This window comes from Mustelus asterias, chromosome 8, assembly GCF_964213995.1.
Source record: "Mustelus asterias chromosome 8, sMusAst1.hap1.1, whole genome shotgun sequence".
NCBI classification, from domain to species: domain Eukaryota; kingdom Metazoa; phylum Chordata; class Chondrichthyes; order Carcharhiniformes; family Triakidae; genus Mustelus; species Mustelus asterias.
Genome location: NC_135808.1, coordinates 81,092,044 through 81,108,832, shown reverse-complemented (window position 1 = coordinate 81,108,832; position 16,789 = coordinate 81,092,044). Strand labels below are relative to the sequence as shown.

The 16,789-nt window shown below is 43.0% G+C and overlaps 1 protein-coding gene across 2 annotated transcripts in view; it reads left to right on the top strand.

Moving 5' to 3' along the window:
- LOC144497299 (cytosolic phospholipase A2-like) overlaps window positions 1-16,789 on the top strand; it is a 153,810-nt gene that overhangs the window by 73,522 nt on the left and 63,499 nt on the right. For both annotated transcript variants that reach the window (XM_078218340.1, XM_078218341.1), the window contains exons 5-6: window positions 4,154-4,270; window positions 12,596-12,633. In XM_078218340.1, coding sequence (XP_078074466.1) covers window positions 4,154-4,270; window positions 12,596-12,633 — 155 coding nt within the window. The remainder of the gene's footprint in view (window positions 1-4,153; window positions 4,271-12,595; window positions 12,634-16,789) is intronic.

The following is a 16,789-nucleotide window of genomic DNA, read 5'->3' as shown; positions in this document are numbered from 1 at the left end:
CTCCTCATAATTTAACCCTTGAAGTTCAGGTATCTTTCTAATAAATCCATGCTGCACTGCTCACAGTACTCCTGGTGTGATATAACCAGGCTTTTACATAGCTGAAATTTGACATCTAGCCCCATGTATTTTAGTTCCTTACAAATAAAGATCAGCATTCCATTAGCCTTCTTGATTATTTTCTGTACCTGTTCACAACAGTTTTAATATAACAATTTATATATCTGGATCCCCAAATCTTGTTTGGTCTCCACTGTTTTTAGCCTTTCACCATTTAGAAAATAGTCCATTCCACCCTGTGGACGATCTCACATTTGCCGACATTGGAATATATTTACCACAGTTTTGCCTATTCACATCATTTATCAGCATCTCTGTTATTTAATGCTTCTATCCACACTGCTTGCAAAGCCCTGTTTTTTGTGTCATTGGCAAATCTGGATGTGTGACTTTCTATCGTACCATCAAAGTCGTTAATAAATGCAGTGAATAGTTGCAGTCCCAAAACAGAACTTTCCAGGACACCAGTATTCATATTCTGCCATTTAGAGTATCTGCCCATTGACCCTCTCTGTCTCCTGTCCCTCAGCCAAATTCCCAACCAGGTCAATAATTCACCTTCAATTCTGTGAACTTCAACTTCAGCTAACAGGCTGTCATGAGGAACTTTATTAAATGCCTTCTGGAAGTCCATATAAATAACTTTGAGGGACATTCCCTTGTCCACTGTTTTAGTCATGTCTTTAAAGAGGTGAATAAGATTCATCTGGCATAATCTACTCTAAATAAATCAATTTTGACTTTCTTCGGTCAGCTGAAATATGTTAATAGAATCATAGAATTCTGACAGTACAGAAGGAGGCCATTCGGCCCATCGAGTTTGTACCAATCACATCCCACCCCAGTCCTATTCCCGTAACCCCGCACATTTACCATGCTAATCCCCCTGACACTGCGGTCAATTTAGCATGGCCAATCAACCTAACTCGCACATCTTTGGACTGTGGGAGGAAACCGGAGCACCCGGAGGAAACCTATGCAGACACAGGGAGAAAGTACAAACTCCACATGGACAATGACCTGAGGCCAGAATTGAACCTGGGTCCCTGGTGCTGTGAGGCAGAGGTGCTAACCACTGTGCCACCATGCAGTGTTAAGGTCACCTTATCCTTAATTATAGACTCTGGTAATTTTCTGACAACAAATGTGAGGCTAACTGATCTATAATGTAGTTCTTCCCCCTCACCTTTTTTTAAATGTTTAACTTTACAATCTAAAGGAATGGTTCTTGAATCAAGAGAATTTGGAACATTTCATTTACACACCTTCAAAATTATAGGATAGAAACTGCCTGGTTGTGGGCATTTGACACTTATTGGTGCCATTATTTTTGTTCATTACTGTTATTTGCTGATGGTAATATTAGTAAGTCTCTGTTTCTGATCCAATATTATTCCTTGAATGATGACCTCTTCCTCAATTAATAATATTGACACTGAGCACTTTTTCCCTTATCCACCATTTTTTTGTTTTTATTAACAGAATCATTGTTTTCAAAGGGCCCAATTGTTCCTAATCATTACTTTTATCCTAATATAATTAGATTTTTTTGATATCCCTTGTAATTTTTTTCTTTACTCCTTTATTACAACCTTTACTATCTGGTTTCTCACCCATTTGTTTTTTATATCTTTCCTAGTTTCTAGAATCTGCATTATTTTGCACTTTTTAATGCTTTTTTAGTTTCTTGTTGTCACTTACCCCATTATTTGTCTTTTTCGAAACCGGTTCTGCAACATGTTAAATTCCCATTTAACCACCTGCCACTAACCTTCTGTTATTTTACCATTAAGATAATTGTTTCATTTACTGATGACACTTGCTGTCACTGTTTTGAAGTCAGCCTTTCCTCGTTCTAGAATCTGAGTGTCTGTTTCACAATTCTCCCTTTCAGTTGCTATATTAAACTTGATTGTATAATGATCATGTACTGTTTTCTGTTAACTAAGTCATTACTCAATCTAATAACAGGTTTCCTTGTTGGTTCTCAGGCGTATTGTTGCAGGAAACTATCCACACCCACTCAAGAAATTCATTACCTTTCTGACATGTATACCAATTCATTTAAAAGCTTATCCCAACTTGTATGAAAATTAAAAACCTTCATGAAATCCACTCTGCCTTTACCACGTGGTTGTCTAATCTCTGCACTTATACAAAGCTACCGCTTCCCAATTGCTCTAGATCTTGACGCACAAGTGCCACAATAGCCTTAAATCCTTTCCAATTTTTAAAATTCTATCTGAAAGTCTGCACTGCCTTTGTACCTCTTATTATATGATCTCTTATCTTTGAAGTGATTTAATCTTTAACCATTAAGGACAATGTAAGTACCCCTTCTCCACCATTTTCTTTCCTGTAGATCATGTAACCTGGTACATTTAGTTGCTGGTTTTGACTGCCTTGCAGCCTTGCTTCTGTGTTGAATTTGTGTCTGCAATTTGTTCAGTTTATTCCATACATTCCATACGTTTGTATACATAACCTTTATTTGTTCCACTGCCTTAGTGCTTTACTCAGATGTTTCTTATTTCTCTTAATGACTTTGACTGAAAGTTTCCAGTTGTTCACACCGGCGGGATTCTCTGGTCCCGCTGCAGTGAACGGAGATTTGGCTAAGTGCCATATTCACTATCCTTGCTTCTTGCAGCAGCAGCGGGGCACAAACAGCCAGAACATTCTGGCCCGTATCTCTCAGTTTTCCCTTTGCCTGTACTGTCCTGACCAGAATTTCTGATGGTTCTTCTACTCCACTGCTTCCCAAATTATTTTCCAATGTCCCATTTTAACACACAAAAGCTAAAATGGCCCAGACACCAGCAATTTCAAACAGTAATAATGCAGCATAGCAACATTCAGTCTATAATTTTAATAATGTTTGTACATTAAAGATTAACATCAAACATGAAAGTCTGAGTTCTACTAATTTGTAAAATGCCCCTCATGACGGAAGACATGGTGAACCCCTCTCTCCTGCCCTGCACATGTGCACACACATGCACCCATCCCCCTACACGCACACCTCCCTACACGCCCACATCCCCCAATGCGTGCAGACGCCTCCACGCGCACACCCCACCCCACTCACGCAGCCAGCGTTCTTCTTCAACTGTAACATATCCAGCTAAAATTTAAAATCCTTCCTACCTTAAAAGTTGCTAAGCAACCACTGCCACTTCTGCCAAGCAATGTACTCTTCAAGCACTTACTCTCTCTAAGCAGAAACACAGTTGGAATTGAACCAACCCCACACAGACAAAAACATTTTTCCAGCATGATTCCATAGGTTTTATCCTTCCCTGCACAGAATCATTAAATTAAACCCACTTAAAACTATACCTCATTTCTAATGCTTGCCAATACAAATATAAATCCCTTAAAACCATCTTTGTTTTCCTAACACACACACTCCTCATACATACCCCTTTCCCCAATTCCCCTCCCCACGTATGCTCCATTCTTTCAATCAGCTTATCTTCTTCCTAACTCCCCTCCTCCCTATTCCCTCAGCATCTCCACTCCCCTTCTACCCTTTTTGTCTAGCTGCCAATACCTCTGGTGAGTCACTACCCTGGGGTAAGTAATACATCTGGCAAACAGGACCATAGTAAGAAGTCTCACAACACCAGGTTAAAGTCCAACAGGTTCATTTGGTAGCACTGTCCCTTCTTGAAGGGGCAGCGCTCCAAAAGCTTATGGCTTGTGCTACCAAATAGACCTGTTGGACTTTAACCTGGTGTTGTGAGACTTCTAACTGTGCCTACCCCAGTCCAACGCCGGCATCTCCACATCAAGACAGGACCATAGACAGCTTGATTCACCATTCACCTTCCTGGCCGAGTTGCATGACCTCTCACTTTTCCTCACACTTGCCTGGCTTTGCTTGAGCCATTTTGACACACAGTGACATCCCAGGTCCACTCAGTACTCACTGTTGAATGTGGTTTTGTAGATTAAAGTGTGCTTTGGATCAGGAATTCAGTCTTGCAGGAATGCTGGGGAAGTTAGTGTGTGGCCTGCTGCTTGCATGTGGTCTATCTGGAATTTGCTGTGGACATGTACTTAAATAATTTGATATTTGTTTCCTTTACAGATTACTCTCATGGATGCAAATTATGTGATGGATGAAACTTTGGGCACTACCTCTTTCAATATTGGAGAGAACATCAGAGTAGGAGAGAAGAAGGAATTTTCATTTATCTTTAATAGCGTAAGATTTTTAAAAATAAATCATCTATAAGAATGTTACACTGAACAAAAATATCCCATAATCCTTGATCAATCCTGCCAACCATTTTCTCACCATATGGCTGCTTACTCCTTGATTTCTTCAGAAATGTACCTTGAGCCAATTTATACTGTCTATCTCAATCTCCTTCCCTACTAATATATTCTATTCCTATCACACTAAAATGAAAATAGTCCACCTAATTTATCCTGTATTCCCAATTTCATAAGTTTAAACCCATCCCCTTAGTCAGCAACTTGTCTAAATCAGTTTTGTCAATTCCTTGAAACATCTTGAACATTTCAATTAGGTCACCCTGAAGTCTGTTCCAGTGTAAATTAAGATATAGGATTAGGTACCGGTATTCGGACATATACTTGACTGGCCCTATGTGGCTAAAATGTGGGCCAGGTGACGAATGAGACAGGAAGAGAAGGAGACATGAAGCCATAACTTCCATCACAGGGCCCGGAGTGCTTCAATAGTCCCCAAAACGACATTTTGTTTTAGTTTGTAAAGTTTCCTATAAATCCTTACCCTTTTGTTAAATTGCCTCTTCAAGTTGATGTTAATTTGGGTATTTAGTTAATTTGATTCATTTGTCTGGTTAATTTCACAGGGCATAAAGAGGGACTGCTGGGACACTGGTTGATAGATAGGAAGCAGACATTTGTAATGCAGCGTACTGCGAATAAACCTATTATCAGGAAAAGTTCAAGTTTCATACTTCACCAACAGGCTTGAAATTAATATAACATTAACATGGATTTCAGCACAATGTTTTTTTTATTCTTTCATGGGATGTGAATATCAAGGCCAGTATTTGTTGCCCATTCCTGATTGCCCTTGAGCTCAGTGGCTTGCTAGACCATTTCAGAGTGTAATTAAGAGTCAACCCCTTGTTGTGGATCTAGAGTCACTTGTCGACAGGTTTCCTTCCCTAAAAGATGGTCGTGAACCAGATAGGTATTTACAACAATCAATGATTATGTTGTGGTCACCATTATTGAGACGATCTTTATATACCAGATTTATTAACAGAATTAAAATTTCATCAGCTTCTGTGGTGAGATTTGAATACACGTCCCCAAAGCATTAGCCTGAACCTTAGGATTGCTAGACTGGTGATGTTACCACTACACAACCATCTCCCCAGTTCTGACTAGTTTATAGCTGCTGTGGTTTTTTTTGCTGCAACTAGTATTAAACGTTCATCTTGTTAGAGTCGAGGAGAAACTTCCCCGATGCTTCAGGTACTAAAGGTCCTCCAAGTTGGCCAACATGGAGTCTTGATCTGAAATATTGGATTAGCCAGTAGCACAAGATACCATCTTTGTCAAGCACTCGAAGCCCGAACTACCTCGAGAAGAAACCACCTCAAACATCATTAGGATACCAATTGCTAATTAAATTATCTGCTAACAGTCATTAAAGAAGTTGTAAACCATTTTGGCAGCTAGTGCTTGAACTAATGACCTCTGCTCATAAGATAAGATGAACAAATATAAATAAGTTATTGCTGAGGATTTCTCACGCCATTTCAGTGGAAATGTGTGCACCATGACAACTGTTACTAGTCAATACCCAAATGCTAAACCCTGTAGGTACCTGTTTTAGTGCCTGTAGGCATGTTTAATAATGTTAATCATTAATTAACACAATATTATGGACAAAAACTAATCTTATAGTCCTGTCATATTAGTCCTGTCTTTGTCTTTTCACCAAAATAATACCCTTACGATATAATTGTGATTATAGATATTTTAAAAATTGTTTTGAGAACATGATATTCTGTAAAGAGGGCTATGTGTGCATGTTGTCCATGATTAATTAAACAAGGGGAGTATTAATAGAGACAATTTATATGTGAACTGAAAGATGCAAAGGATAAAGTTGTTAGGTTCCTGCATTTGTAATGAGAGATTATGGTGATTTACAAATAAATAAGTTAGGTTTAAAATTTGCATTATGAGGTAAGTAAGGATTTGACTTCACAGCTGTTTAATTTCAAAGGGAAATTCAGGGCTGACAGGAACTTTTACAGGTTTCTTAAGTAAACAGGGGGAGGTATATTAAATGTTATTGACCCAAATTTTTTTAAAGTTTATTTATTATTGTCACAAGTAGACTTACATTAACACTGTAATGAATTTACTTGAAAATTCCCTAGTCCCCACGCTCCAGCGAAGGTTCGGGTACACTGAGGGAGAATTTAGCATGGCCAATGCACCTAACCAGCGCATCTTTCGGACTGTGAGAAGAAACCAGGGCACCCACAGGAAACCCACGCAGATGTGGGAAGAATGTGCAAACTCCACACAGACAGTGACCCAAGCCGGGAATCAAACTTGGGTCCCTAGCGCTGTGGAGATAATAGGGAAAAATGAAAAGTTCTTAGATTTGGACAAGTTAGAGTTCCAACTCAACTTAGGTAGTCAGTCTGATTGAGTAGTTTCATTGCTGCTGAGTGCCTGGATAATGAGCTTTATCTCACAACTCAGGGAAATGGGAACAACTATTTATTGGACATACTTGATCTTGGAGTCTGCCAAATAACATCTTACAGCTAGACATGCAATTGGGCAAGGATGCAATTGAACCAAAAAAAGTTATATGTTATGGTTCTCTTTAACGCTTGACTTGTTTCTCCAGTATTGTAACAGTTTTCCTATTTTGGTATTAGCGTGAGGATAAGGTGTTTCACGCCAGGTGTGATTCTATTGATACATTAGGAAGCTTTTCTCATAACAAATTTCATTTAGCAATTGTGATGATACTGTGCCTTTAAGAAATGTAGTTCTTTCATGTCTCTTGCAAGGGGTATGTTTACAATTCAGCTCTGTTTATATGGTGCTGATTAGTCTGCATCAGGCAGCTCACATGCTGAAAATGCAGACTAATAATTGATCTTAGCTATTGTGGTATTTGATTTAATCTGAGTAAATGCATTTTTGTTTATTTTGGCTTTCCCCCTGGGGTTTCGGTGTAGGGATTTGATTAGGTTGATTAACAGAGATAGTCATGTGTTAATGGGTGGAGCCAGACTTACAGGGAAAAATCAAGAGCTTCTCTTGCTCTCTCGCGCCTGTGCACGCACACACCCGCGCGCTCCTGCTAAACCTTGGGGGTAAACCTTTTCGGAATGAGGTGAGGAGAAATTTCTTCACCCAGAGTGTGGTGAATGTGTGGAATTCATTACTACAGAAAGTAGCTCAGGTCAAAACGTGTGATTTCAAGAGGACTTAGATATATCTCTTGGTGCTAAAGAGATCAGGGGATAAGTGGGGAAGATGGGATCAGGATATTGATCAGTCATGACCATAATAAATGGCCTACTCCTGCTTCTATTTTCCATGTATGTTTCTATGTATCTACTTGGTGTTTCTGGCAAACTTCAGACTTGCCTTTTACACTCATGCTGAGCACTGCCATCATTGAAGATGGGGGTATCCATGGAGACTCCCCACCAGTTAGTTGTTTAATTGTCCATTTATGACCGGACATGGAAGAACTGTGGAGATTTGATCTGGTTTACCAGTTGTGAGATTGTTTAGTTCTCTCTATAACATCCTTCTTAGTTAGAACACATGTAGTCCTGTCTAGCTTCACCATGTTGACATGCCTTTGTTAGGTATGCCTAATGCTGCTCCTAACATGTTCTCCTCCGCTCCTTATTGAACCAGGTTTGGTATCGTGGCTTCATGGTAATGGTAGAGTGAGGAAAATGCTGACTAATGAGGTTACAGTTGGCGGTTGAATACTGTTTTGCTGCTGATGGTCCACAGAGCCTCATGGCTATCCAGTTTTGAACAGTTAGATCTGTTAGGAATCTATCCCATTTAAGATTGTGGTGGAGTGTGTTTTTAGTGTAACGATGGGACTTTGTCTTCATAAGGAATGTGCAATTGTCATTCCTATCAATGCAATCATGGATAGGTGCATCTACAACAGGTAGTTTGGTGAGGACAAGAAAAGTAGGTTTTTCTTTCTTGGTTCTCTCATTACCTGCCACAGACCGAGTCTGGCAGATAAGCCCTTTAGGATTTGGCCACTATTGTGGGTCGTACTACCAAAGCCACCCTTGATGATGGATCTTATGATCCTCCAGAAACCGTTGGGTCTAGCATTCTAATTGGCAGGGTTGCAGCTTCAGGTTAGAAAGAGGGAGGAAGAAAAGACGGAATAGGGGAAGCAAAGCGAGGAACAGGAACTGAGAAGTACTGAACATAAGATAAAGTGAGATGTGATCAGATTTCGGTTCAGGGTAGGAGGGAAGATAAATAAAGTGAAGAATCTGAGGGAGATAAAGCACAAGTTGAACTGAAGACAGCACATGGAGGAAGTTGTAAAGAATTTCATATTACCTCTCTAATGAATTCAGTACATGCCAAACAGTTAAGGTGGGAAGGGAATGAACTAGTTTAACCCATGCTTTCACATACACAAAACTATAGAATTCTCTTCTCCTTAGTCCTATGATCTACCAGCTACGCTGACATTCCCGGATATATTGTACCTGCTCAGTGTTTCTCAACTCCAGTGGTGGTCTGCATTCAGGGCCACCACACTTTACCCAGCAACCACCAGGAAAGTGCAGGAGTGAAATTGAAAGGGAAGATCCAGCTTGAAGAGAGAACCTGCTTGCCGTTCTCTGTTATATCCTGGTAACCGAATGGAAGCACACATGGTCTGACTGTATTGAATAAGGGCTTGAATAGGAGAAGCACCAGCTGGAAGATGTGTTAAATAAATATGGTAATTGCCTGCAAAGTGACCTTAGTTGAATGTCTGGCTGTAACATGCTTTAATCTCCGAGAACATCAGAACAGGACATTTTTATTCTCTCTCCATCAGAAAAGGCCATTTCTAAAATCACAAACATTCACTTCATCTGCAAGTGCTGATTGTAAAGTAAAAAGTTTTATTAGTGTCACAGTAGACTTACATTCACACTGCAATGAAGTTACTGTGAAAATCCTCTAGTCGCCACACTCCGCCTGTTCAGGTACACTGAGGGAGAATTTAGCATGGCCAATGCACCTAACCAGCACACCTTTGGAGTGTGGGAGGAAACCCACGCAGACACGGGGAGAACATGCAGACTCCGCACGGACAGTCACCCAAGCTGGGAATCGAACCCGGGTCCCTGGTGCAGTGCTAACCACTGGATTGATCCAGTTCTTCAGTTGTGGGTCATCCGTGACAAAACATTTATTTATTTTTATTATCCTCTTTTTTTTTCAAGAATATTTTTCCCTTCAGTCACATTTGAACAAGTTGATATCAGGGATCAAAATCTCTAGGTGGGAAAGATTTGGAATACTGGGCCATTGGAACAGAAAAGGCTAAGACACAGGCCTGGATTTTCAGCATGGCGAATGCTCAGCACCCACCATTGTGAGAGTAGACACGTGACCCATCTCCACCCACTGATAGGTCAACTGTGATCTTAGTCTCAACTGAGCATTGACTGGCAGCAGGCAGGTCACCCATCCACTTTTGGATGGAAGTCCTGCCTTGGAGGGTTTAAGGCTGTCAGCTCTCTTGCCCCTCCAGGCACAATGCTGCAGTGGCCAGAATAGGTATTGCAGTGCTGTGCCTGAGCCTGGGACTGCACCTCCGGGGTCTTGGGGGTAGGAGATATCCTGAGGAGTCGGGAGGGAGGTTGATCTCCACGTCGGGGGTAGGCTGGGATGGGGTGATGGGTCAGATAGTCGGCACCCAGGTCGCAGAGGGGAGGACAACCCAAATCTGAGGAGACCCCACCCCATCTCCACATGAGATGGAGATTTTGATTTTTTTCAGTTTGGCACCCTGCTCTATTAAGTGACCATTTAAGTGCCTTAACAGGGGGCATGAGCTTCCCATCTGAGGCTGTGCCCACCCCACTGTGAAACTGCATCTGGGTCGGGGTGGGCAAGATCTGGGAGGGAATCCTGTCCATGCAATTTTACAGACTCGCATTCATGACTCTGAACCCACCAAGATCGAACGCAAAATTCCCCCCCCCCCCCCCCCCCACTCTCTTCCCCCTCCCGGCCCTCCCGCCCTCTGCCTCTCTCTCTCTCTCTCTCTCCCCCCCTCCATCTCTTTCGTTTTGGGTGCAGCTGGTCACTGCTCTCTGTTTAATAGCATCCTCCCAGTGCTCCATCCCTGATGTTTTTGATAAGATTGAGAATCAAAGCGTGCAGATTGAACAACCTTCATTGGCAGATGTTATCTCTCCCTAAGGGCTGCATTTAAATTCAGCCCAAACAGAGATTTGCAGTCTACCATTTCATAACTGATTCAAAATGGGACAACAACCTTATCTTTGATCTAATTAGGACGATTATGACTTATTTTCTATACATCAGAAAAGGTTGTAGAAAAGTCAGCTTTCCTTTCCTCAGGTTATTAACGCTGTAACTGTCCGTATTATCACAGAATAGTTTTGCCCTGACATATGATAATGAATGAAGGATAGCTGATCATATACAGGGCCATCAGTGCTGGCCTAGCCCTTCTTAAAAGCTTCCCGGATGCACACAAGTGTATTTTCTGACAGGAGACACAGGTCCCAATAGAGCGTAAGAGCACTGCCTAATGATTAAAAGCAAATATATCTAATTCTACAGCTCATTAATACAGACCTGTGGAGTTGATGAATTACTTTTGTCTCACAATCTGGTCAAGGTTTTAGCCCCTGATCAATAAACCTTAGATCTATTATTATTGTCACAAGTAGGCTTACATTAACACTGTAATGAAGTTACTGTGAAATCCCCTAGTTGCTACACTCCGGCGCCTGTTCGGGAACACTGAGGGAGAATTTAGCATAGCCAATGCACCTACCAGCACGTCTTTTGGACTGTGGGAGGAAACCGGAGCACCCGGAGGAAACCCACGCAGACATGGGAGAATCTGCAGACTCCGCACAGACAGTGACCCAAGCCGGAATTGAACCCGGGTCCCTGGAGCTGTGCTAACCACTGTGCCACCCGCTGAGTGTCAGATCATTTCTAAAAACCATAGGACAGAAAATGAAGTTTTCCAGGAGTTTTGACACAAAAGCCATTATTGGCCAGCAACATATCACATGCTCTGAAGTGAATGTGGTGAAATTTTACCCAATAGTGCTACAGTGATGACCTAAAGCCAAACCATCAAATAAAAGCTGAACACAATTTCCAAAAATTCCCCAGCCCTGCAAAATTTAGTTAGGAAACTTTTAAAGAGTTGAAACATTCTTGATGCACACCCAAGAATATCATATTAATCCTTTTAGATATAAATAACAAAAATAATTACTTTTCTCAAATAGGAAGGTGAACAAACTACATTGAAAATAACTAAAACTTTTTAAAATTACACAGATTATGAGAATATGAATGTGAATTCATATTGAAGACTCTGGGGAGGACAGTTCAAACTATTCAAAGAAATAATGTGGATGTAGAAAGCAGTTTAGCAGAAGGATTTTGTTCATTTACTCAGAAGAAAAGAGTACAAAAAAGATTTACTGAGATGCAACCGGGACTTGATCTAAGGTTTATTTATTATTAGTGGCACAAGTAGACTTATATTAACACTGCAATTAAATTACTGTGAAAATGCCCTTGTTGCCACACTCCGGCGCCTGCTCGGGTACATTGAGGGAGAATTTAGCATGGCCAATGCACCTAACCAGCTCGCCTTTTGGACTATGGCAGGAAACCGGAGCACCCGGAGGAAACCCACGCAGACACGGAGAATATGCAAACTGCACACAGACAGTGACCCAAGCCGGGAATCGAACCCAGGTCTCTGACGCTGTGAGGCAGCAGTGCTAACCATTGTGCCACTGTGATGGGTGGACTTTACACTTTGTTCACCCTCCATTTGGCTGCATGCAATGTTAAGAAATAAAAGCTGGAAGCTTCAGAGATCAGTTCCTGTTCTGCTGAGTTTGCAGGTTTCAGCCAGGGCAGCAGCAGAGGGCACTACTGGCTTCAGCAACCTGGTCTATGGATGTGAAAAATCAATCTGTGCTCCCACTCTCAATTACTACTGAGTGACTCCCACTGGAAGTGTGTGTGTTGGCTAAAGGCACAATTAGAGATGCCACTGATGCATTCTGTGGTAGAATATCATGCCAGGACTTGTCCCAGTTTATTAGCCAATTTCAAAATACAGCTTTCAGGAATTGGGAAGAAAAATTGAAAACAATTGTGATTTTATTCATTTGGCTGTAACAGTTCCCAATGTACCTCAGTTGTGATCAGAGATTGTCACACTGCCCCACTGACTCCAGACATCATACTAATCATTTCATTTAATCTTTTCCAGGTGACCACTGTATTTATGGAAATGTACTTAGAAGTTTGGTATGTATCCTGATGAAGCTGAATTTTAAGCTAAGCTGTCTTTCTGATTGAATGTGAAGTTGGGAGTGTTTAGTTTAAGTAAATGTGCCAGTGATTTCCAGGATGGTTTCTCTGATCTCCTGCTGTATGCTGAGCAGGGGAGACTCTGGAGGAATGGCAGAAATGGTCATTTCATAGAATGATCGAATCCCTACAGTGCAGAAGGAGGCCATTCGGCCCATCGAGTCTGCACCGGCCACAATCCCACCCAGGCACTCTCCCTGTAGCCTCACATATTTACCCTGTTGATCTCATGACACTAAGGGTCAATTTAGCATGGCCGATCCACCTAACCCTTTGGACTGTGGCAGGAAACCGGAGCAACCAGAGGAAACCCACTCAGACTCTGGGAGAATGTGCAAACTCCACACAGACAATGACCCGAGGCCGGAATTGAACCTGGGTCCCTGGCGCTGTGAGACAGCAGTGCTAACCACTGTGCCACCGTGCCACCCATTTGTGCTACTCTCCAGGGTTTCTGCCAGTCATACAGCAGGAGATCAAGGAGCCCCTGTGGAAATTCAAACTCGTGTTCTGAGAAGGGTGCAAATACTTTGAAAGAACAGAGAAAGTCTTTTAAGACATGATAAATTTGCCCTTTTTGATTGATTTGAATGCCATTTACCCTCTTCTTTCCATACACGGGCTTATGCAAGGAATGTTAACAAGTTATTAAAGGGCAATAGCCAGGACTCAGACTATCTAAAGGCAGCTGAGAAACCTGGGCTAATATTTCATACAATTCGATTTCTTGCGAAGATAAATCCAAGTGGATTCAACAGTTGGAGAGGGGTAGAGGTTAGGATAATTTAACCATTGTGCACAAAGCTTCACTTTGCAGTCTTACATCTTGTTCTTATTTGAAGATTTCTTACGACAAGGATTTAATATTGTAATGGAAATTATCTGGGTTGGGGTGTTGGGGGAAAATTATATAAAGTAGAAGAGGTTAGCAGATAGCAGGAGAGGGAGTCGAGGGAGGGGGTGATGTAAGGAAGTTGGCTGCAGAATGAAAGGGAAAGTGAGAATGGGAAAAGAAAGGAAGATGGAGATACAGTATTGTCGCCATGTGGGCAGGAGTAAGTGAGCCATGCCCTTCAATGTATAAAGCAGGAGGTGAAAAATCAGTAAACAGGAACAAATAAGAAATGGGTTTGGCAAAATATTAACCTCCCTCAGGATTATAGCATTTGTTCTCCCACTAAAGCCACTCCATCAGTGCTCTTTCTGTCGGCTGTTAGCTCTCCAGCCCAGACTGCTGCCACCCGTTGCAGAGGTGGTGCAGCCTGAAGCTGCAGTGGGCTTTTTAAAGCTAGAGCTGCCAGAGGGTGTCCTGCAAGGTCACCTATAGTCTCCTCACTGCGAAGAGCAATAGGCCAGGCAAAGACACGGTGTAGGAGCAATAGTAAGAAGTCTCACAACACCAGGTTAAAGTCCAACAGGTTTATTTGGTAGCACAAGCCACTAGCTTTTGGAGCGCTGCTCCTTCATTCGGTGAGTGGGAGTTCTGTTCACAAACAGGGCGTATAAAGACACAAACTCAATTTACAAAATAATGGTTGGAATGCGAGTCTTTACAGGTAATCAAGTCTTAAAGATACAGACAATGTGAGTGGAGAGAGGGTTAAGCACAGGTTAAAGAGATGTGTATTGTCTCCAGCCAGGACAGTTAGTGACATTTTGCAAGTCCAGGCAAGTCGTAGGGGTTACAGATAGTGTGACATGAACCCAAGATCCCAGTTGAGGCTGTCCTCATGTGTGCGGAACTTGGCTATTAGTTTCTGCTCAGCGATTCTGCATTGTCATGTGTCGTGAAGGCCGCCTTGGAGAACGCTTACCCGAAGATCAGAGGCCGAATGCCCGTGACCGCTGAAGTGTTCCCCAACAGGAAGAGAGCACTCTTGCCTGGTGATTGTCGAGCGGTATTCATTCATCCGTTGTCGTAGCGTCTGCATGGTCTCCCCAATGTACCATGCCTCGGGACATCCTTTCCTGCAGCGTATCAGGTAGACAACATTGGCCGAGTTGCAAGAGTATATCCGTGTACCTGGTGGATGGTGTTCTCACGTGAGATGATGGCATCCGTGTCGATGATCCGGCACGTCTTGCAGAGGTTGCTGTGGCAGGGTTGTGTGGTGTTGTGGTCACTGTTCTCCTGAAGGCTGGGTAGGTTGCTGCGTTCAATGGTCTGTTTGAGGTTGTGCGGTTGTTTGAAGGCAAGAAGTGGGGGTGTGAGGATGGCCTTGGCGAGATGTTCGTCTTCATCAACGACATGTTGAAGGCTCGGAGAAGATGTCGTAGCTTCTCCGCTCCGGGGAAGTACTGGACGACGAAGGGTACTCTGTCCGCTGTGTCCCGTGTTTGTCTTCTGAGGAGGTCGGTGCGGTTTTTCGCTGTGGCGCATCAGAACTGTCGATCCATGAGTCGAGCGCCATAATCCTGTTCTTATGAGGGCATCTTCCAGCATCTAGAGGTGTCTGTTGCGATCCTCCTCATCTGAGCAGATCCTGTGTATATGGAGGGCATGTCCTTAGGGGATGGCTTCTTTAACGTGTTTAGGGTGGAAGCTGGAGAAGTGGGGCATCGTGAGGTTATTCGTGGGCTTGCGGTACAGTGAAGTGCTGAGGTGACCGTCCTTGATGGAGATGCGTGTGTCCAAGAATGCAACCGATTCCGGTGAGTAGTCCATGGTGAGTCTGATGGTGGGATGGAACTTGTTGATGTCATCATATAGTTGTTTCAGTGATTGTTCACCATGAGTCCAAAGTAAGAAAATGTCATCGATGTATCCAGTGTATAGCATTGGTTGAAGATCCTGTGCGGTGAAGAGGTCTTGTTCGAACCTGTGCATGAAGATGTTGGCATATTTAGGTGCGAATTTGGTCCCCATGGCTGTTCCATGTGTCTGGATGAAGAACTGGTTGTTGAAGGTGAAGACATTGTGGTCCAGGATGAAGCGGATGAGTTGTAAAATTGCATCTGGAGATTGGCAGTTGTTGGCGTTGAGTTCTGAGGCTGTTGCAGCAATGCCATCGTCGTGGGGGATGCTGGTGTAGAGTTCCGAGACATCCATTGTGACGAGGAGTGCTCCTGGTTCAACTGCTCCATGTGTGCTGAGTTTCTGTAGGAAGTCTGTAGTGTCGCGACAAAAGCTGGGTATTCGTTGTACAATGGTTTTCAGGATGCCCTCGACGTAGCCGGAGAGGTTCTTGCACAGGGTCCCATTGCCTGATACGATGGGACGGCCGGGTGTGTTTGCCTTGTGTATCTTCGGGAGGCAGTAGAGATGTCCAATGCGGGGAGTACATGGGATGAGAGCACGGAGGGCACTGTGTAGGAGCAATAGGCCAGGCAGAGTCACTGTGTAGGAGCAATAGGCCAGGCAAAGACACATGGAAGACAGGCCCAAAAAGAATGCACAAGGGGACCTTTCTATGGAATATTGGATCTTTTTCTTGGCTTTTATCTTAGCATTGATGATCTGTGACAGACAGAAGGTAAGTTATGGGTTTGTTTGGAGAATTGGGTTTGTGTTTACTGGTAGTTGGATATGTCAATCACAGACTGCTTGGTTGGAAAGAGTCAGCGTTGTGTTGCTCCTTCTGCTTGTGTACATGGTGGCGAAGGCTGTGCCTCATTTATGATGGAGTTGTACAGAATAGAGCAGACCAGGGTGAATTGGGACACGTGCTCCGAAGAATACTTCATGGTTCCTCTGGAGCAAAGCAGGCAGTGGAAGCGTTACTTGAACCGCGTAACACTTTGCTCAGTGTGATGCCTGTTGTAGCAGCCTGGCTCTCATTATTTGTGTCCTGGCCTTGTGTGGTTCGAGTGTGCGACAGAGTCAAGAGTCAGCTAGTCAGCAGATAGCCCCGGTCAAGCAGCAATCGCACTGATGTGATGGCTGCAACACTAATGGAACAGCAGACTGACGCTGCCAGTTCCTCGGGAACATTCAGCAGCATGATATGTTGAGCATGACCACACACGAACTGCACATTCAGGGAGTGGAAGCCTTTGCAGTTGTTATATCTCTCCATTCAGATGCAGTTGCTACAAAACCACATGTACAGTCAGTGGCACCCTGCGCCACAGGAAATCCACCATCCTGACAGAC